This window comes from Hyaena hyaena, unplaced genomic scaffold (genome assembly GCF_003009895.1).
Source record: "Hyaena hyaena isolate Hyena2069 unplaced genomic scaffold, ASM300989v1 scaffold_29, whole genome shotgun sequence".
NCBI classification, from domain to species: domain Eukaryota; kingdom Metazoa; phylum Chordata; class Mammalia; order Carnivora; family Hyaenidae; genus Hyaena; species Hyaena hyaena.
This window is the reverse complement of record NW_024080661.1, coordinates 3,040,271-3,060,916: the sequence shown is the minus strand read 5'-3', so window position 1 is coordinate 3,060,916 and position 20,646 is coordinate 3,040,271. Positions and strand designations below refer to the sequence as shown.

The window sequence follows — 20,646 nt, the reverse complement described above, 5'->3', positions numbered from 1 at the left end:
TTGGGGGATGCTGGGGAAAGAAAGAGGCTGGAGGGGGAGGGGAACGAAGCTGGGACAGTTGGGCTTAGGGAGGCATCTGCTCTTGGCCAGCTGATGACTTGTCACCTGGGCCCCTGGAGATGGGGAGGGGCGAGATAGCTCAGGGCCACCTGGACGGAAGGGCGAAGAGACCAGAGGTGGAGGATGGGATGGCGAGGAGGCTTCTGGAAGAGCAGCAGACCCGCAGGGCGCTGGTTTCGCCTTGGGCCCCCCAGGGTGAATTTCAGCATCACTAACCCCAACTTTCATTGTCCACTTGGGGCTAAGCCAAGCCTTTGCCTCCAGGCTCCTTAGCAGATTAGCAGGTAAAGGGACAGTGTCCTGTGCTGAGGAGAAAACTTCCTCCAGCAACATAGGTCCAAAAGGTAACAATTTATAGGGACACAACAGCACTCAGCAGTGAGGAACTGTACACACAGCTAAGCGTAAAGGTTTATTATATATCAGTTTTATACGGGGGGGCTGGCGGTTAGGGCTTCAAAATGGGCTTCTAATGAGGCTTGTTTACACAATTTTTGGAATGTCCAAGTGTCCAAGAACAGAGGGGTGCGTCATGGAGAGGGACAGGGAAATGTAAAGCTCTGCTGTATTCAGATAAGGGATCAGAGGCCAGCACGAAGTCCCAGACACATGCACTGGACACACGGTTCCTAAGGAATCTGCTAAAACCTTCCTCCTCCAGGAAGCTCTCCTGGACTAACTCCACATCCTCCACATCAGTGAGGATCCTGCCCCTTCCACTAGTCCTTTTGACTACAGCTTATCTGGGAAGGGTCTGTCTCTCCTACGATGTCTCCCCTCAAGAGAACCCTATCCTCAGTATGGGAGTAATGTTGGCATAGCCTTACCTAAGTCTGACTCCTTGGGACTGAACGGTCCTTTCTCACAGGCGAAACTACATTTCCCTAACATCAATTCAAGCATCTGGAAATCTCCAGAATGAAGAGCCAATGGATATAGGCAACAAGAATCCCCTGCCTCAATCCATAAGGGAGTTTCCTAAAAACACTGTGGTTCAGGAATTTTATTGGTTTTCTTAAAAATACTTTTTAAAGTTTATTTATTTATTTTGGGGTGGGAGGCAGAGAGAGGGAGAGAGAGAATCCCAGGCAGGCTCCATGATGACAGCAGAGAGCGCGACTGGGGGCTCGAACTCACCCAACGTGAGATCATGACCTGAGCCGACCCACCCGGGCGGCCCCCGGTTCAGGGCTTTGAATTCGATCCTTTGTTAGGTCTCTCCCCAATCCTGAATGAACCCAGGCAGAAACAGCTAGCTCTACTGGCTGCCAATCCTTTGCAGGCACTCTGGCCCGCACGAGTCTGGGCCGATACAGGTGGAAACAGAAGGAGACCACAGTCCTGTGAACGCAGCAGCCGTTACTCTGATCCCCCCGCCTGCCAGAGGACGGTCAGCAGGTCGCTGTGAGAAGCCGCGACCCCAGAGCCCTCGGGGTGGGGGTGGGGGGAGCTCTCTCTTGGCCAGTGGCCAGCTCGGAGGGGCCACGACTCCCGACTCTCCGACGTCGGACCCGCGGGGCCCGCGAGGCTCCAGCCGCGCCTGCGCACGACGCCCCGACGGCGCGGGCGGGGGAGGGCGGGGACGCGCGCGGGGAGCGCGGCCCAGGCGTCCTCCGCGTCTCCCGGGACTACCTCGGGCGCTGCCCTCTCGGAGCACAGGGGCGGTTAATTGGAGTCGGGGGGGAGGGGGGGGCACGGCCGCCTGCCGCTGGGGCCAATCGAAGACCTAGAAAGCCCTATATGCAAATATATGAGGGCTGGGCGCACCCCAAGTTAGGAGGAGCGCAGGTTGGGCGGCCGCCAATGGGACCCTGTCTCCTTAGTCTTTTGAGGAGGGGGCGCGAAAGTGTGGTTGCCAGCGATACGGGCGGCAAGCCGGGCAGATAGGAATCGCGGGTAAGAGCCCCCACCCCACCCCCGAAGCCCGGTGCTGGCCCTAGATCGCGGCCTCCTAGTGTCTCCTGGTTCTCCATACCCCCGAAGTCCCCCTCGGTGCCCAGTTCAGCACGGTTACTCCCTCTGCCCTCCCTGGTGGCTCCCCACGCGGCCCAAGCCGCTCACCCTCCCAGTCCCCGCGCCCCTTTGGCGCCGCAGCTCATCTCTTCCCGGCCCCACCCTGGCGTTCACCCCTGAAATCCCCTCGCTCCCTATCTTATCCTCAGAGCCCCGATGCCACGGCCTTGCCCTCACTCTCTTCTTGTCCTAGCTCCGTACTCCCTCCTGTCCCCCCTTCTCGCCCGCCCGAACCTGGTGCACCCTCGCTTTCTGCCCCCTCTTCGTTTCCCACACCCGGTCGTCCCAGGGAGCTGTCCCTCAGATCCCGGAGATCCCTGGGAGTCGCCAAACTCTCTCTGCCCCCCTCTCCCCCCTTCCCCATCGCTGGACCCTTCTCCTGAGCACCTTTCTTCCTTTGTCTGGGGAAACCTTCCAGAAAGACACTTCTGTTTTGGGTAGCCAGCACAGCCCTCCACAAATGCCCCTACCCTTGCTCCTCAGCCCCGCCCCCTTTTCCAGTTATTATTTCTTACCTCCTGAAGGAGAATTCTTCTAGGCTTGAGGAATGTTCTCCTTTGGCATCTGAAAATTTACATTTTCCCCTTACATTTGGGGACGAGGTGGGAAGGGAGCTAACCCTTAACTAAGCACCCATATGTGCTAGGCTCTTCAGTAAGTTACTCAACAGACGCCCGGACCCTACTGTTATATTTTCATTTTACAGTACAGCTTTTCATTTTAAACGAAGCACTGCTTCAAGAGCATTGTAAGTATTAACTCACGTAATCTTCACATAACCCCACAAGGTGGATATTATTATCCTCATTTGACTCATGAGCAAACCGAGGTACAGAGAAGCTCAGTTTCTTACCCACAGTCACGCACTAGTAAGTAGAGCTGGGATCCCGGTCCAGATCCATCTGTCTTTGCTAGCAGTGCAGCGTATTGTGCAGAAGATGGCTGGGCATGAGCCTGCCCTGAAAACTGCATCTTCCCCTCAGTTTCTGGCAGAGTTAAAAAAAATGGAATCTGGGGGGCGCCTGGGTGGCTTAGTCGGTTAAGCGTCCGACTTTCGCTTGGGTCATGATCTCGCAGTTCGTGGGTTCGAGCCCCGCGTCGGGCTCTGTGCTGACTGCCAGCTGGGAGCCTGGAGCCTGTTTCAGTCTGTGACTCCCTCTCTCTGACCCTCCCCTGCTCATGCTGTCTCTCTCTCTCTCCTAGAAATAAATAAAACATTAAAAAAAATTTAAAAAAAAATGGAATCTGGGTCAGCAAGATTCTTGGTGTTTCCAGTGTGTATGGCCGGTCACTCTGACATCTTCTTACGGGCACAGCCCTTGAGCAGTTGAGTGCCCCCATCCCTCCCTTGTTAGTCCACATCTTGCTAAGAACCCATTCGGTCCCTGGGCTGAAACTTCAAGGGTGGCTAGAATGAAAAGGCAAAAGGCCATTAAAAGCATCTTAATTTATCCTGTGTGCATCAAGGCTCAAAGCACATTTCTTTTTTTAAAAAATATATATTTATTGTGGAGAGAGAGAGAAAGACAGAGTGTGAGTCGGGGAAGGGCAGAGAGAGAGAGGGAGACACAGCACCCAAAGCAGGCTCCAGGCTCTAAGCTGTCAGCCCAGAGCCCAAAGCGGGGCTTGAACCCACGAACTGTGAGATCATGACCCAAGCTGAAGTTGGACATGTAACTGACTGAGCCACCCAGGGGCCCGAAAACACTTTCTAGATGTGAAGTTTTTATCTTCTTCTTTTTTTTTTTAATATTTATTTATTTCTAGGAGGCAGAGAGAGAGACAGCGTGAGCAGGGGAGGGTCAGAGAGAGAGGGAGTCACAGACTGAAACAGGCTCCAGGCTCTGAGCTGGCAGTCAGCACAGAGCCCGACGCGGGGCTCAAACCCACGAACCGCGAGATCATGACCTAAGGGAAAGTCGGACGTTTAACCAACTAAGCCACCCAGGCGCCCCTAGATGTGAAGTTTTTATCTTCTGGGCGGTCCTGTAATCACAGAAAAGATAGGGAACAAGAGTGCACCTGTAAGTAATGTAACATTGTGTGTCAACGATACTTAAAAAAAGGGGGGGGGCATGGGAGGCGATATTACCTGGCTTACAAAATCAAAGAGGCAAAGCTGAAAGCAAGATCCAGAGATCTTACCTCCCCATCTCTTCCCCCATCTACTTCAACCTTTTCCAAGAGCTAGCCGCTAGAAGCCTTCAGAGGGATGCTTCTGATAGGAGAATGAGCACCCAAAGATGTAATGGGGAGGAGGTGCAGGAAAACCCATTATTTGGGAGAAGAGAAGGTAGCCATCCCTCAGACACAGTAGGATAGGTCTTCCATAGCATATGTACTCCTACAGACTGGAAGAAAAATCCAGGCTCTGAAGGTCAGGATGAAAAAGCTTGGTTGAAACGTTAAACAGCTCCCGGATATGTTCTTTTCTTTTTCTTTTCTTTTCTTTTTTTTTAACATTTATTTATTGTTGAGAGACAGAGGGAGACTGAGCATGAGCAGGGGAGGGGCAGAGAGAGAGGGAGACAAGAATCCGAAGTGGGCTTTGGGCTCTGAGCTGTCACACAGAGCCCGATATGGGCCTCGAGCCCACCAGCCATGGGATCATGACCTGAGCTGAAGTCGGATACTTAACCAACTGAGTCACCCAGGTGCTCCTCCAGGATCTGTTCTTAAACAACTACCAGATAATTCTTTTCTTCAGTTTCTTGACAACGGTATTAATTCCGCCTTGTCGAAGAAAGCTCTGAATATTTTCCATGCTCTGCAGCACCTCTAGGGGTAAGAAAAGTAGTCAGTCAACATGTATAGTCCTTTGGAAGTAGAGATGAAATATGCTCCCTCCTTTGAGACTTTCCAAAGAATCTGCAAGATGTTTGCATGAAGCCATCCCAGGGCTCATGCCCTCCCCCTGGTGGCCACTGAGGGGCATTTTCATGCTGTCTAACCAGACTGGTGAGGCTTTGTCTGGTTTGGAGGATTCAAAGTCAAACCCCACACTAAAAGGGAAGGAAACATCACTGTTGGTAAATTGTAAATCGTCTTAACTATCCTCTTTGGAAAGGCGAACTAAATGTTTCCTGTGTCATCAAGTGAATCCGAAGATGGTATTTACTATGTTTGCTACAGTAGCACAAGTCAGCCGCCTTTCTGTAAATTAAAAAAAAAATTTTTTTTTTAATGTTCTACTTATTGCTGAGAGAGAGAGAGAGGCAGCATGAGCAGAGGAGGGTCAGAGAGAGAGGGAGACACAGAATCCGAAACAGGCTCCAGGCTCTGAGCTAGCTGTCAGCACAGAGCCCGTTGCGGGGCTCGAATCCACGAACCGCGAGATCATGAGCCCAAGCTGGACGCTTAATCGACTGAGCCACCCAGGTGCCCCTCATCAGCCACTTTTTAAGAGCTCTCCAAAACACTTGGTCCACATGGCTTTTCCATGAACCTGGTATTATGAAAAGATGAGCAACAAGGTCAGTAGTAGCCAGGGCTCTGCTCCTGGCTCTTCTGACTTGCTCTCTGGCTTTGTGCAAGTCCCCTCCTCTAGCTGGCAGGGATATTCCAAAGCCTCAAAAAAAGCAGATAGATTGAGCTATGTATTCTCACGGTCCCTCCCAGCTGTAATATTCAGGAATTCAGTAATTGCTGAGAAAGTGTTCTAGGGGCACTTGGGTGGCTCAGTCGGTTAAGTGTCTGACTCTTGGTCTCAGCTCAGGTCTTGATCTCAGGGCCATGAGTTCAAGCCCTAGGTTGGGCTCTGCGCTGGGCGTGAGCCCTACTTTCAAAAAAATGTTCTAATTGCACCCCAAATAAGAGCCCGTGTACTATGTGGACATTGGTGAAAAGAAGGGAAGGAGACAGAAAAATAAATACAAAGTAGAAACAATAGAGCTGTTCCCAGGTTATGGCAAATCTGGGGAGATCCACGTCCTTAATGGAGGTGGGAATTTGGAAGCAGTGGGCTTTAAGGAAAATGAGACCAACTGAGTGTGAGGGACCGAGTCACCAAAACTGCTTCTGGGAGCTAGGAGGGCCGTTGCTTCACTCATCCGGTCACCCCGTTGATAAGTGATAAGCCGAGAGGGAAAGGCAGCATGCAGCATGTCAAAGAGCGATGGGTTGTGGAGTGAGACAGGCATGGCCTTCAACCCCAGCTATATCTCCTACCTTCACCCTTCTGTGCCTCAATTTTCTCATCTGTAATGGAGGGAAGATAATATCTATGACATGATGGTATGCAGAGACAGTACATATGGATATAAAATGCTTTAGTACAATGTAAATGCTTAGTGATGTGGTCAGTAGGTTGTAAAAAGTAGCTACTATTATACATGAGCGACACTAAGTGTTTTAAGTGCCTTCTGTGTAAAAGAACCCAAGGTCAGTGCTTAAAAAACCTATTTATCTAATGCTCACAACAGTGCTTCTATTACATAGAGGAGGAAAATGAACTGTAAGCGAAATTAGTTCATGAATCTATTCATTCTTCCAGTCTGATCATGCGAGAAGCTTAGAAAGCTCCGGTATCTGCCAGAGCTGGTGATAAGAGTGGAGAATTCTCAGACGCGGGCTTTTCCATCAGGGGGGATCGCAGTCCCAGGCCGCGCACTGATGCTGAGAGATAGCCTTTAGTGAGCACCTACTATGTGCCTGGCCCCGTTCTCAGCACTTTGCATTGTATTCACTCCTTTTCGTTTTCATAACTGGCTGGGGCAAATCATTTTACGGACAAGGACGCAAAGGCAGAGGGAGGGGAAATACATTGCCCGAGGTCGCCCCACTGGAGAGCGGCAGAGCTGGGATTTAAATCCGGGCAGACAGACCCTGAAATCTGAGTTCTTAGCTACTTCACTCCAGCTGCCTCTTAGCAAGTGATTTAAAGTCACGCTTCTGCCTGCCGAGGCCCTCACACCAGGATGTACGCCTATCTCAGGATGGAGCAGCCCCATTCACCCTTTTATATTCTCCTTAGTCTCCGTCCTTCGGATTTATTGCCTCTCCTTCTCTGGTTCCGCAAGACAGCAAGACTCGTTTTGACAGCCAAGTCGTTGGGCAGGAGAGAAGGGAGCGGCTGCGGACGCTGGATAAGAGAAGACTGGTAGAGTCCAGTAAAACTTGAGACTTTCTGGAGAAAGCAGCCTCTGTCCTAACTCACTGTTGTTTGGGGGCCAGAGAGATGCCGCAGGAGGGCAGGCAAATCCAGATGTCAAGGGCGCGGGGCTTGTGACCTAAAGGAGAGAAATGATCTGGACATACAAAGATGTTTCCTCTCTCTTAATGCTACTATGAGAAAGATAATAGCACGGATGGAACTATTGTTTGGCTCTGGTATCAGGGAGACCATAGGGACTGGACTGGGGTAGATTGAAAAATATCGAAAGAGAGAGCCAGTGGGGCGCCCGGGTGGCTTAGTCGGTTAAGCGTCCGACTTTCGCTTAGGTCATGATCTCGCGGTTCGTGGGTTCGAGCCCCGCGTCGGGCTCTGTGCTGACTGCCAGCTCAGAGCCTGGAGCCTATTTCGGAGTCTGTGATTCCCTCTCTCTCTGACCCTCCCCTGCTCACGCTGTCTCTCTCTCCTAGAAATAAATCAAACATTAAAAAAAAGATTAAAATAAAAAAAAGAAAGAGAGAGCCAGAGCTTGGCTCTGGTTGATCGCCGGCCTGAAGCAAGGGGGATCTACTTTTCCAAAAGAAATAGAAATCTGGATTTGCATGAGAAATCTACATTTTCTAGTTATTGGCCGCTACTTTATTTATTTGCTCTTTTTTGTCGAGTTTTATTTATTTATTTAGAGAGAGCACGTGCGCCCATGCAGGGGAGGGGCGGAGAGAGAGGGAGAGAGAATCCCAAGGAGGCTCTGAGCTGTCAGAGTAGAGCCCGAGACCAGGCTTGAATTCATGAACCGTGACACCCTGACCCGAGCCGAAACCAAGAGCCGGACGCTTCACCGACGGAGCCACCAGTCGCCCCAGCAGCTACTTCTGTTTGAAAACCGTAACAACTATGCACTGTGGTGGGCCAGGCAAACATTTCTGCAGGTAGATTCAGCATGTGACACCATGCTGGCAAACTTTGAGCAAGATATTCTCTCTCAGGAACCTTTGAGAAAAGTCAGCAGGACTTTCAGCCTTCAGTCCCAGCTATATCTCCTACCTTGGGGATGAAATAGGGAGGAGGGGGTTGGGGGAGGAAGAAGCCAGGGGACCAAAGGCAAACGAAAAATAGACGCATGTGGCATTAACTGCTGTCTACCATCTTGCACCTGACTCAGGCACCATTCAACTGGCTCTTGTGTCATGGATAGCCTAGAAGGCAGGGGAAGGCAGGTGGGAATGGATGCGGTGGGGATCAGTTCCTTTTCTAGAACATGGGCTCTACGTCCCTCTTGTACCACAGGAAACAGAATTTGATCTTGTTGTTGTTATTGTTTTTCTCTTTGAGGCAGCCAGACATTGGAAGCCATGACTTGTTCTTACCACTTGGGCAAAGACTCAAAGGACAGCAAAGACCGCTCGCAACTCCAGAGGCCAAATTCGAGGTCAGTTTTCTCTCCTCGAGTTAACATTAACCTTTAGGTAAACGGAGCCACTCCTTCACGGCGTGGTACACAGAAGCCGTTGTGGAGGGACTAGGGGAGTGGAGCTGGCCGTTTACCTGAAATCAAGGGAGGAGCCCAAGGTCAAGGTTTCACGTACGTACCTCAGTCCTCTTGAACTTTGCCAAGAATGTGCCTGTTCACTGGGAAAAACGGACTCACGAGGCCCAGGTTTCATTGGTTGGTTGTGCTGAGTGCAGCTCGGTCTCCCCTTTTCAGGTGTCACCATAATTGGGTTGGGAATAAGTATAGCCCCTTTTCGGCAAGAGAGAAACCAGTGGCAATCTTTGGCTGGCTTAATAATTCTGCCCTTCCTCTTGGTGACCATTTTAAGCTTTCAGTGTGATGGTATGTGTGATAATTCTTTGAAAAAACTAAGTACATACATATAACGGTGGCTTTATTATTTTTTTTGAAGTTTTTAGTGCTTATTTATGTTTTTGAGAGACAAAGAGAGACAGAGTGTGAGGGAAGAGCAGAGAGAGAAAGAGAGAGAGGGAAACACAGTATCCGAAGCAGGCTCCAAGCTCTGAGCTGTCAGCACAGAGCCTGATGTGGGGCTCGAACTCACGAACCGCAAGATCATGACCTGAGCCGAAGTCGGACATTCAACTGACTGAGCCACCCAGGAGGGCGGCTGTATTATTAAGTTATTCATAGGTAGCCTCCAAGTTAGAGCCCTCTCCTCATCAATTTTGGTGTGGGAAAGGGGCAGAAAGACACGGAAGGATGCCGTAATGTTAAAAGCATGGTACATAAAGTTGTCTAGAATTAGCAAGTTTGGTCCTGGAGGGAAAGTGATTCCTGCGAAATTGTGTGTGTCTGGTGAGCCTACTGTTATTGCATATTGCTGGTGTAGTCAAAATTGTTGAGAGTTCCTCTGGGAAACAACATGGCAGTACAGATAGATAGATAGATAGATATAGAAAGAAAGAGATAGAGATAGGTAGGTAAGATAGATAGAGATAGAAGATAGAGATAGATAGAGATAGGTAGATAAGATATAGAAGATAGAGACAGATGGACAGACAGACAGATAAGTAGAAGCTAATTTTTATATTAATCTAGTAATCCTCGTCCCAGATATATATCTTGAGGAAATAATCCTAAAGAAGTAAAAGGCCTTCTATACATGAAAATGCGCATTTTAGAGCTATTAACACAATCGCAAAATTGGAAGCAACTTACATTGCCAACCATAGTGCCATGGTTGGTTAGCTTTAAGCATATTCCTTCTCTGGGGGATTATTATACAGCCACTAAACACTAGAAACATGTAAACTTTGTCACAACCGAAAGGATGTTTCTGATACTATCTTAAGTGGGGGGGAAAGCAGATAGAAAATGGTTTATCTATTATAGTTACAGTTTACAGAAGAATGATTATGCTTAGAAATTAAGAAGAAGGGCGCCTGCGTGGTTCAGTCAGTTAAGCGTCCGACTTTGGCTCAGGACATGATCTCACAGTTCATGGGTTCGAGCCCCGTGTGGGGCTCTGTACTGACTGCCAGCTCAGAGCCTGGAGCCTGTTTCAGATTCTGTGTCTCCCTTTCTCTCTGACCCTCCCCTGCTCACGCTGTCTCTTTCTCTCTCTCTCTCTCTCTCTCAGAAATAAATAAAACATTAAAAATTAAAAAAAAAATTAAGAAGAGGAGAGAATATGCAAAAGGGGCCAAGTTGCTATACCAGGTTGGGAAAGCCACAGGCGATTTCCCACTGTGTCCTTTTCCAAACTTCCTTTCATGTTATATTAAGTCATTACTAATAATATGTTATAATAAAGATATTAATACACTTTTTAAAAACGAAAGCGTTCATGAGGGAAGAACAGGCAGTAGGCAGAAAGGGCATCAAAGGACAGATGTTACGATGGTGAGGAGGTCGGCAGGGATTTGGAGGTAACGGGGAGAGGAGCATCAAAAGATTGGCTTTAGGGCCATAGAAGCCTTGGATGTGACGGAGATGAATCGGTCTGTTGGATCTGGGCTGGGTCACCGCAAACAAGCAGGTTCCTGTGGATGATTGAACCAAGGGCATTAACAATCATTAAAAAATATTGATATTTGAAATTTCAAGCAAACAACAAAGGAGTCATCAGTAGGGATGGGGGGAGAGGGACAAGAACTTTGTTGGACTTCCGTAGTGGTATTTTACCGTTTGGTCTTGCTTTTATGTTGAATCTCATGGTGCGGGAGCCTCTTCTGTGGTTTGGGTCTCTGAAGGTCTCCCTCTGGCCCTGACCTTGAATTGTGTTCAGTCAGCTGCAAAGTGACCCTGTGCCCCGCGAGCTGCCTTTGCATTCACCGTCAGAGCAGCAGACTGGGCACGGGAGGTACAGCGGAGTGTGGAAACAGTTAACACACCTGCTCAGAGCGCCTCCTCGGCACCCACTGGGACTGCCTCCCTCAGCTAGGAAGCCTTAGGGCTTGGTTCCGAGGCTGTCTCCAGGCCCTCGCTCACTTTAATAAGATTGTTTACCAAGCGGTGCCATGCATAGCATCTCAGCCTGTTCCTCCTGAGCATCCCAGGAGGACAAAACCAAAGCCAGGGTTGGCTGAGCGAGTCCCCAGGGTCAGAGTCAGTGGCAAAAGGTGGCATCGGCTCTCTCCCCGAGCTTGCACCAACAGCTTGCACCAACCGTGGAGATGGGGTGGCGTTTTATCAATTGCCACGTGTCGCCTGGTCTCGGAGTGGATCTAACCACCCACATGAGCAAGGGAGGGGGTCCCCCTGCAGGTGGATTCAAGTAACTGCTGCTCCTTCTGCCCTCTCTCCAGGGTGGGCCGGGATTTCCCTGGAGCCTCCTCGCAGCCTGGGGAGATGAACCAGTGCCTGCCTTTGGGAGGCGAGGAAGGGGCAGACTCAGAAGAGCAGGAAGACAGCTCCCTGGAAGAATCGAAAGAAACGGTCACCCCGGCTTTCATGAGCGAGAACACTGGGGTACAGGAGGGGCTTCCAAATGCCCAGCAGCAAGGCAAGAAGAAGAGGAAGAAAAAGAGGTTAGGACCAAAAGATGGGGAATGGGGTTCCGTGTCGTCGGGAGCAGAAAGGGACCTGGAGGGAAGGGCGCCCAGGCTGCTAACGAGAGGGTAAAAGAGATGCTGAGAGCATCAAAATCACAGCCCTTCCGGTTCATACGAAAAGGATCCACTGGATGACCTGTTTCATGGACTCAAATAATGGTGTTTGTAATCTTAACGACACTTTGTCCTAATCTGCATTCCGTTCATTGTTTGGCATGCCTTTTTTTTTTTTTTTTAAATTGTGCAGAGAGAGATGATTTCCTTGTTTTAAGGAAGTGCTTATTGTCTTGGGAACTTAGTACATTTAAAACAAATTTTTTTTAATGTTCACTTATTTTTGAGAGAGAGACAGAGCGCGAGTAGGGGAGAGGCAGAGAGAGAGGGAGACACAGAATCTGAAGACAGGCTCCAGGCTCTGAGCTGTCAGCACCGAGCCCGACGCGGGGCTTGAACCCACAAACCTCCAGATCATGACCTGAGCTGAAGTAGAACACTTACCCGACCGAGCCACCCAGGCGCCCCAGTACGTTTTAAAAACAACAGAACTGATGCCGATTTCTAGGCTCCGACTGTGGCTTCTGCGTTCTAGTTCCTATTTAACACCTTGCCTCTTTGGGGGGAGAAATGAATCTCTCTTCAGACTCACTGATGTCTGACACCTTGTCAACTTTCTAACTCACAACTTCCGTTAGTGGGGGCCAGAGGAGGGAGATCTTGAAGTAACTTGGCCCAAAAAATTTTTCCTTCCTGTTCCTGATGGGCCGCTGGAATCAAAGGATCAAGGAGGCAGTGTTCATATGAAGCCAAAGCAGAGATTGTTACAACCGCCATACAGAATTTCTGCCTCGTGGGCTGAGTGCCGCTAGAGCCCATGTTTGCTGCCTCTCTGCAATCCTTCACATCTGTATCTTGAGTAGGGGTGAGGGGGAGTCAAACCGGGCTTGATGCAGAGGAGTAGGCTCCCTGCAGGCCAGCCTGGGGTGGGATGCTTCTGGGTGCTGCCACTTGTTCTGGAAAGCATGTCTGTCTCTGTCTTGCTGTTTCCTTCTTCTCTTTTCCAGATGATTGGTGATCAATCTCTCCGCCTGCCGATACGAGAGCGGTGAGCGCCGGCCCTTGAGGGATCCACAATGGGGACCCAGTGGATTACTCTCAAACGGTTGGGAAGGGGTCAACTTTCCCGTGGGGGTGACAAGGCGGTGACTCCAAATCTTCCAGTTTCCTTCACCCAGCTCAATTAACTGTTGGAGGAAGGGACTCTCACTCCAAGAAGATACAGGTTTTGACCACAGTGGTGCCTTCCTCAGTTCTCTATAATTCTTGTGTAGGGTTACTTGGGAATCTGATTGTAGAGAAGAGTTGTAGGTCCTTGTTAGAGCAGCGTTATTGTCATTATATAATTCCGAATTTGAATTTTTTAGACTGCTCCTGACTTCCCTCATCACTTGCAGGCACTTCTTCCTTTCCAGACCCTGGAAGTCATTTGTGTTTGTGTTGGAGTGAGCTCCCACTTACAAATGCTAACAGGGACTGGGAAAGAAGGATGTGAGAGCATATATGTGGTTTTTTTTAATGTTTTATTTATTTTTGAGAGAACGTGCACCAGCAGGGGAGGGGCAGAGAGAGCGGGGGACGGAGGATCCCAAGTGGGCTCTGTGCTGAGAGCAGAGAGCCTGATATGGCGTTCGAACTACGAACCATGAGACTGCGACCCTAGCTAAAGTCGGACACTCAGTTGAGCCACTCAGGAGCCCCAATATATATGTGGTTTTGAAATGCATTGTATACTTTTTTTCTGTTACCTTTCTAGTTAAGCTTGGCCCTGGCTAATGTTAAGGATTAGTTTACATTCCCTGAACACTCAGTGCGTAGTGTTTGGAGGAAAGCCAGAAGCTTACTTCCTGGCACGGGGAAGCCAGGGCAGGTAAAACATCCTTCCCAGATAACCTTCTGCGGGGTTCCCTGGGTATAGGCTGTATTCCTCAATAGCTCTCCATGTTTCTTTCTTGGCAATGGTGTGTCCAGACCAGGCAAGATGGCTTCTGGTCCCAATGAGCTGAGGTGTCTCTCTTCAGCATATGGTCTAACGCGGTCCGAGAGCATCTAGAAACATAACCTCCCCACCCCATGCTCCTTCCCTACTTCTGGGGCTAACAGGCCTTCCTTTCTCCAACTCCATGGCCAGTGCGTAGGGCCGCCCAGCAGTATGGCCTGCGAGAGGGAGGGGAATCCAATGATTGGACTCTCTACTGGACGGACTACTCGGTGTCGCTGGAGAGGGTGATGGAAATGAAAAGTTACCAGGTATCTGGGGCACAGCTGGTCCTCTGTACACATGTGGCATCTCTCCATCGGGTTCCCACTTTTAGGGCTGTCCACAAGGGGGATCTCATGGGTTTTCCCCTGGCCCCCATTATTCACGAGTTCTGGCTTCCTTCACAGAAAATAAACCACTTCCCTGGGATGAGTGAAATCTGCCGCAAGGACTTGCTGGCCAGAAATATGAGTCGCATGTTAAAGATGTTCCCGAAGGATTTCCACTTCTTCCCCAGGACCTGGTGTCTTCCTGCCGAGTGAGTGCCTACCTGTGCGTCTTCTCCCCTCCGCACCCCCAATTTACACTTCCATCTTGCTCCTGCTTCCCTGGTACTACTTGCCCTTCCCAAAGGGTCCTCCATCTCCCTCTCCTTTTCAGGAAGAGAAGGGATAAAGGGTGTGTGCAAGGTTGAGAAAACACAAGGCTCTGCTATAAAAAATTGGATGACATCTAGAGGCTGGCTGCCTTGGAGCCTGAGCCTGTAGCTGGGATGAGAATTTGTTCTGACCCTGAACGCTGTTGATTTTGAACTTGTGCCAACCTTTTAACTGTGCCGTTTCTGAATTTGTAAGGACCGTGAGCACTTCTGGAGGGAGTGAGATAATGGTTAGCGCCCAGGTTGGGAGCAGGGAGGGACACCATGGATGGCAGCCAGCCTTTCCCCATCTCCCGTCTCACTTTGCCCGTCTTGAAAGTGGGCATCCCTTCTTGGTACACACGACGCTCTGGGCCACACCACCAAGAAATGGAAGAAATGTGAGATGACATGAATGTCACCTGAGTACAGTCTAGTCTCTGGGATGAGGCGGAGGGGAGAGAAGCGTTGCCAATGGAATTATATTCACATAGCGAGAATCCTACTCTGTCCTATGCATCCAGTGCTTTTCCTTTTTTTGTTTTTTAATGTTTATTTTTGAGAGACAGAGAGAGCGAGAGCATGAGCAGAGGAGGGGCAGAGACAGAGAGGGAAACAGAAGATCCCATGCGGGCTCCGCTCTGAGAACGGAAAGCCTGATGCAGGGCTCAAATTCACGAACCCTGAGGTCATGACCTGAGCGGAAGGGGGGCACTTAACCCACTGAGCCACCCAGGCGCTCTCCCAGCGCTTTTCCAAACCAGGAGCTCCAGGATTCCCAAACTTCCTTAGCTTGTCTGGAACAACTTTCCGGACTTAGTAGCAACTCAGAATGAAACGTGTTTGCCTTTAAGCGAGGGGCCACATCCAGATTTCATGGCCATTGAGGAGCATTGCAGTGAAGTGACTTCTCCAGTGGTCACAATGCAAATTAAAATGCAAGACAAGAAGTGTAGCAGGACTTAGATTTATAGCGCGTCAGTATATTTCTTCCGAATGTACTGTCTTCAGAGTGAAAAATAGTGTTTGCGCCTTGATGTGACCAGGGCAGAGCTGAAGCCTAGAGTAGGGGACGAGACTGATTGGTCCAAGGTCACAACGCTTGTCAGGATGGAACTCCATGTCTCCTACCTGCAGACCCAGAAGGCCAAAATACTCCCATCACAGCCCCGTTCAAGGGGCATGTAATCAACCACCATACAAGACAGTGTCATTACCCCCATGGCGTAGATGACGGAACTGAGGCTTAAAGAGGTCAAGTCCTTGCAAAGCGTTACACAGCCTGTGAGTGGTGCCGCCTGGGTTTAAACCCCGGCCTGAGTTCCCTCCAAAGCCCACCCTCTCTCCACCGTGCGTGGGTGTGCGTGGCTGTGTCTCCTATTCCCAGATCTCCTTAGTCTGTGTCTGTCAACTCTGAGTCTTTTTCATATTAGAGAGCTTTAGTGGTTTTTTTCTGTTTTGGTTTTGGTTTTGTTTTTGTAAAGAGCTAGGCTTCCCTTTCACTGCTCCCCAGCTAAAGGCGTATTTCATTCCCTTCCTGCTGCTCTGGTAGCTGGGGAGATTTACAGAACTACAGCAGGTCAAGAAAAAATAAGACCTACATTTGTAAGCCGGATTCGGGCTGCCAAGGGAGAGGTATATTCATCACCCGGACGGTGAAAGATATCAAGCCAGGCGAGGATATGATCTGTCAACTCTATATTTCAAAGGTACTTCTTCCTTGGGATTATTTATTTCCTGCCGAAGCAACCTCAGGCTTTAGCTCCACTGGATTGTGGGAAATGAGGGAACGGAGGCCGGCTGTGGGGGCAGAGCCGAGTCCTGTCGTCTGCCCTAGAAGTTGTCAGAGCGAGTCTTCTGACCAGGGATGTGACGCGTGCCTGGGCTATAGCATCTCTCACTCTTATGTCCTCATAGCGGGTGTGGCCTTACTAGGCTGGCCTGTGTCCTCTACCAGATGCCAGCCTGAGGGCACCTTTGGTCTGTGGGTGCCCCGCTTCCTTTGGGAGAGGGGAAGAGTCCTGGAGAGATCATGGTGAACGGCTTCACTCCATGGCTGGAGGTCAGAGGTCTCAGTGGTATAGCCCGCTGCAGGGAGGGAGCCCTCTAGAGCATGCGCTGATAGGACAGGACAGGACTGGCCAGGCCTGAAGGAAGATGATGACAATATATCCCTCGTCACAGGACTTTGTAAGGGCACTTCGTTTGGGTGCCAGATCTCTGGGAGGTGGTGACTTGTGCCGTAGGAAACTGAGGCACAGTGTGGTTTAGTGACTTCCACAGGTCAGGTCCTCCGGTCCTCCCCAGCCTGGGGCCAAGCCTGTGCTCCACAGTACCCGGAAAAACCGAGAGGAGGCGCTGATCTTCATGTCTGACTCTCCCTCCTGAAGCCTGTGTGATGTCTGTTCCCTTCCCACAGCCCTTTATCATTGACGGGTTCAAGTTTGACCTACGGCTTTACGTGCTGATGACGTCCTGTGACCCGCTCAGGATTTTCGCGTACAAGGAAGGCCTAGTGCGCTTCGCCACTACCTCTTATTCCCATCCTTGCACAGACAACCTGGTGAGCTCAGGAGACCCGTCCCCTCCCCCTCCTCCCCCGGGGGGACGAAAAGCCCCACTTAAATCCACCTTCTTAAGACGCTGTGGATGCGGCTGTCGTTTGTGGAACACTTAACTGCGTGCTGGGTTGCATACGCCCTCTTCGTTTGGCCCCCAGAAATAGGGATCCTCAACTCCGTTTTGCAAACATGGAAATGAAAACTCCAGGAAGAATGAACTTGTTGGAGGTCACAGATCTAGGAAGAGATGGGGCTGGGACCTGCGACCAGGGCTGCCCTGGCCGCAAAGCTAGCTAGCACTCCAGAGCTGCGGGGCTTGAGGAGAGAGAAGGCCAAGAGCGAGCCCTGAACCCACACCCTCAGACCGCCCCCCCCCCCGCCCAAGACTCCTGAAATGTGCCTCAGGCAGTGAGCCCCCCATTCACAGGAGGGGCTGGACTCTCTTCTGCCGCAGGCTGCAGGATACCACTTGACTTCCTCTGTTTTGCCCCTTTAAGCCAGGGGGAGCCCTCCCCTGTCGCTTCCATTTCTTTAAGCCCTTGGGGCCCTGGGAGGGCAGGGAGAGGAAGCCGGAGACCCACAGACTTGCTTCTCTCTGTCCCCAGGACGACGTGTGCATGCACCTGACTAATTATTCCATCAACAAGCACAGTTCCAATTTCATCCGAGACGCTCAGGCCGGTAGCAAGAGGTAAGGAAGCCCCTGCGCTTCTGTCTTTCGTGCGCCCTACCAGGCTCAGACCCATCGTCTGCGGTTGTACCCAAAGGCCATCAGGCCCCCTCGGTGTTTCCATCGTGGGTCACATGGGCTCAGAAACCATTTCTTGGCCTCCGTAGTCTCTGCCCTTTGGCTGTTAATCATTAAAAGCAGGCTACCTTGTAAACCCCAGGAGGTTGGGAAGAGGAGAGAGAAATGTGTGCTGGTTCTCCAGCAGGACACGCACATGCGCACACGCGCGCGCGCCAGAACATATGCTTGTTACACTGGGCCCTTCTGAGATTTCCAAACCAATAGATGTTTATCGATTGCTAGGCTGCCACGGGAGAAGGACGTGTCAGGCAGATGTTCCTTTGGCCTGTGGTTTCCTGGGGTGTCGCTCCAACAGAGATTCTCAAATGATAGTCGCAATGTGCTTGGCACGTGTGGCATGACTGTGGTTGGCCGGCCACAGATCCCTGAGACCCCCCCACCCCCCAAGAGCGAGGAAATGAGAGGAATGCTGGAGTGCTGGAGTGCCTTCCCAGTTACTACAGTCATGTGACCGTCTCATCCCATCTCACTGGAGTTTTATTTAGGAAAAGAGGGGAGCTGAAGGAAGTGAGCACGCCAGGCGCAAGGGGAGGGAAAGCCTATGGAGGCCTTCTGTGTGATGGGGCCCGTGTGGGGTGGGAGGGGGCTTCAGGAACATCTTTTCCCCCCCGTGCATCTTCAGAGCACTAAGACAGAAGCATTCAAATCCGCCCTTTGTAGGTGGCAAACGATGAGTTAGGTACTGTGTCCATTTTACAGACCAGGAAACTGAGGTCTGGGAGAGGTTAAGCTGCCCAAGGCCCCACAGCTGTCAATGCTAGAGCAGGATGAGAAGGTGGGTTCGCCAGATTCCAAGGTGCATGCTCCGTCCCCTGCGCGAGGCTTCAGAAGGCTGCTAAACACGCCGTCGGTTTGGCTTCAGAGCATCAGAGAGGCGCGTGAGATTTCACAAACTTCCGTGGTGGCCAGGTTCCCCAGAGCAAGTGGAAAATCGCCAGCTGAGGGCTGCTCGAAGGGGAAGCCTCCCCTGCTTTCGAGGGCGTCAGTGCAAGCCTCTCCCGAAGCCCTTCCACCCCTGCTCTGCTCCCCACCACGGTCACCAGCTCACCTTGGTAGGTTGAGGGAGGGTGCTCGGGAGGCCTGGCTTTCAGTCCCGGCCCTGACTCCTGCCAGCTCAGGAAGTGTGGGAAGCTCTCTTCGTCTCTCTGAGCCTCTTTCTGATAGGGGCAGTGAGTGCCCTGCCCTGCCCTCCCCTGCCCTGCTGCACCTCCGAGGTCACACCACCGTGAGACCCAAATGACCTGTGATAGCTGCGGGGACAGGGCTCTGGTTACTGTGACTTTCCCTAAGGGCCCTCATTTCCCTGCTCTTAGGGGAAGACAATAGGCTTTGGGCCCTGAGGCCACAACGGAGGGGTGTTAGGGGTGCCGGGACTGAGGTATGAATGTGGAGTATAGTTCTGCCACTTCGCATCTCCCTTCCTCCTTCCTCTGTTTCCTCACCTCTCTTTCCCCCACCCCAGGCAGGCCTCGCCCCTCGCTCCCACCCCATCGTTCAAGACTGCTTCCCCTGCCCAGCTGCCCCGTCTCTGCCTCCTGACCTGTGGGATTAGGGAGTTTGGTGTCATTGAATCCCGAAGGTTCTTCCTTCAGATGTCCCTGTGTCCCTTCCTTTCCACCGGACTCAGACCTCAGACCTGATGGGCTGCTCGGCCTCCTGGCTCTTCACCCTAAATCCAGGCTTTAACCTCTCTGTACCTCATCTCTAAAGTGACATAGTAATCGGGGCGCCTGGGTGGCTCAGTCGGTTGAGCATCCGACTTCGGCTCAGGTCGTGATCTCCCGGTTCACAGGTTCAAGCCCCACATTGGGCTCTGTGCAGACAGCTCAGAGCCTGGAGCCTGCCTCCGATTCTGTGCCTCCCTTTCTCTCTGCCCCTCCCCTGCTCACGCTGTCTCAAAAATAAATAAACATTAGAAAAATAAAAAATAAAATGACTGTAAACTAGGAATACTACCTGGCCAAGCCTCAGACCTGCCGTTAAGGACCTACTGAGATGACATGTGTGAATAGGCTTCAAAAACAATAACCCCCATGCAGGTGGACGCTGTTGTGTATTCTGTATACAGTAGTCCCCTTAGCTGTGGTTTCACTTTCCGCGGTTTCAGTTACCTTCGGTTAACTGCGGTCCAGGGGCAGATGTTCTCCTTCTGACGGGTCGTCAGAAGATCAGTAGTAGCCTAATGCTATGTCACAGTGGCCATGTCATTCACCTTGTGTGTCTCATCAGGCTAGTCATCTTCTCTCACATCGTCTTCATAAGAAGGGTGAGCACGGGGGCGGGGAGGCGCCTGGGTGGCTCAGTGGGTTAAGCATCCGACTTCGGCTCGGGTCACGATCTCATGGTTCACAAGTTCGAGCCCCACATCAGGGTCCGTGCTGATAGCTCAGAGCCTGGAGCCTGCTTCAGATTCTGTATCTCCCTCTCTCTGCGCCCCCCCCCCCCGGCTTGTTCTCTCTCTCTCTCTCTTTCAAAATTAAATAAAAACATTTAAAAAGACTTTTAAAAAATTAAGCTTTATCATAGATGTGTATGTATAGGGGAGACATACTACATGTAGGGTTTGGTACTGTCCGTGGGTTCAGGCATCCCCTGTGGATAACGGGGGGACTTCTCCACTCGTTACTTCCACAGCAGTGTGGCTCCCAGGCCACACTAGAACTAGAACTAGTTTGAACTAGAGCATCAAGTTCAAACCCTTCTGCTCAGTCTCCCTTCAACTGAACCACACATTGCCTGGTCGTTCATTTGACCAGATGCCACTTTCAACTGTTATCACTGCGACACTAATAGTCAGCCTTCTATTTGTTGAGGAATTGCCATTTGCCAGGCACTGCTGTAAGGAATATTCACACCTCAGCCCATTTAACCCTCGCAGCATCCCTCTAAGGTAGGAATTATTATTACCAT

General features: G+C 50.9%; 1 protein-coding gene across 3 annotated transcripts in view; it reads left to right on the top strand.

Annotated features, from left to right (window-relative positions):
• The first annotated feature begins 1,843 nt into the window (after positions 1-1,843).
• TTLL6 (tubulin tyrosine ligase like 6) overlaps positions 1,844-20,646 on the top strand; it is a 44,853-nt gene continuing 26,050 nt past the window's right edge. For all 3 annotated transcript variants that reach the window (XM_039227660.1, XM_039227659.1, XM_039227658.1), the window contains exons 1-9: positions 1,844-1,956; positions 8,520-8,612; positions 11,447-11,668; positions 12,757-12,794; positions 13,878-13,996; positions 14,135-14,265; positions 15,917-16,073; positions 16,784-16,927; positions 17,531-17,616. In XM_039227660.1, the coding sequence (XP_039083591.1) occupies positions 8,536-8,612; positions 11,447-11,668; positions 12,757-12,794; positions 13,878-13,996; positions 14,135-14,265; positions 15,917-16,073; positions 16,784-16,927; positions 17,531-17,616 (974 nt within the window). In that variant the 5' untranslated portion in view covers positions 1,844-1,956; positions 8,520-8,535. The remainder of the gene's footprint in view (positions 1,957-8,519; positions 8,613-11,446; positions 11,669-12,756; positions 12,795-13,877; positions 13,997-14,134; positions 14,266-15,916; positions 16,074-16,783; positions 16,928-17,530; positions 17,617-20,646) is intronic.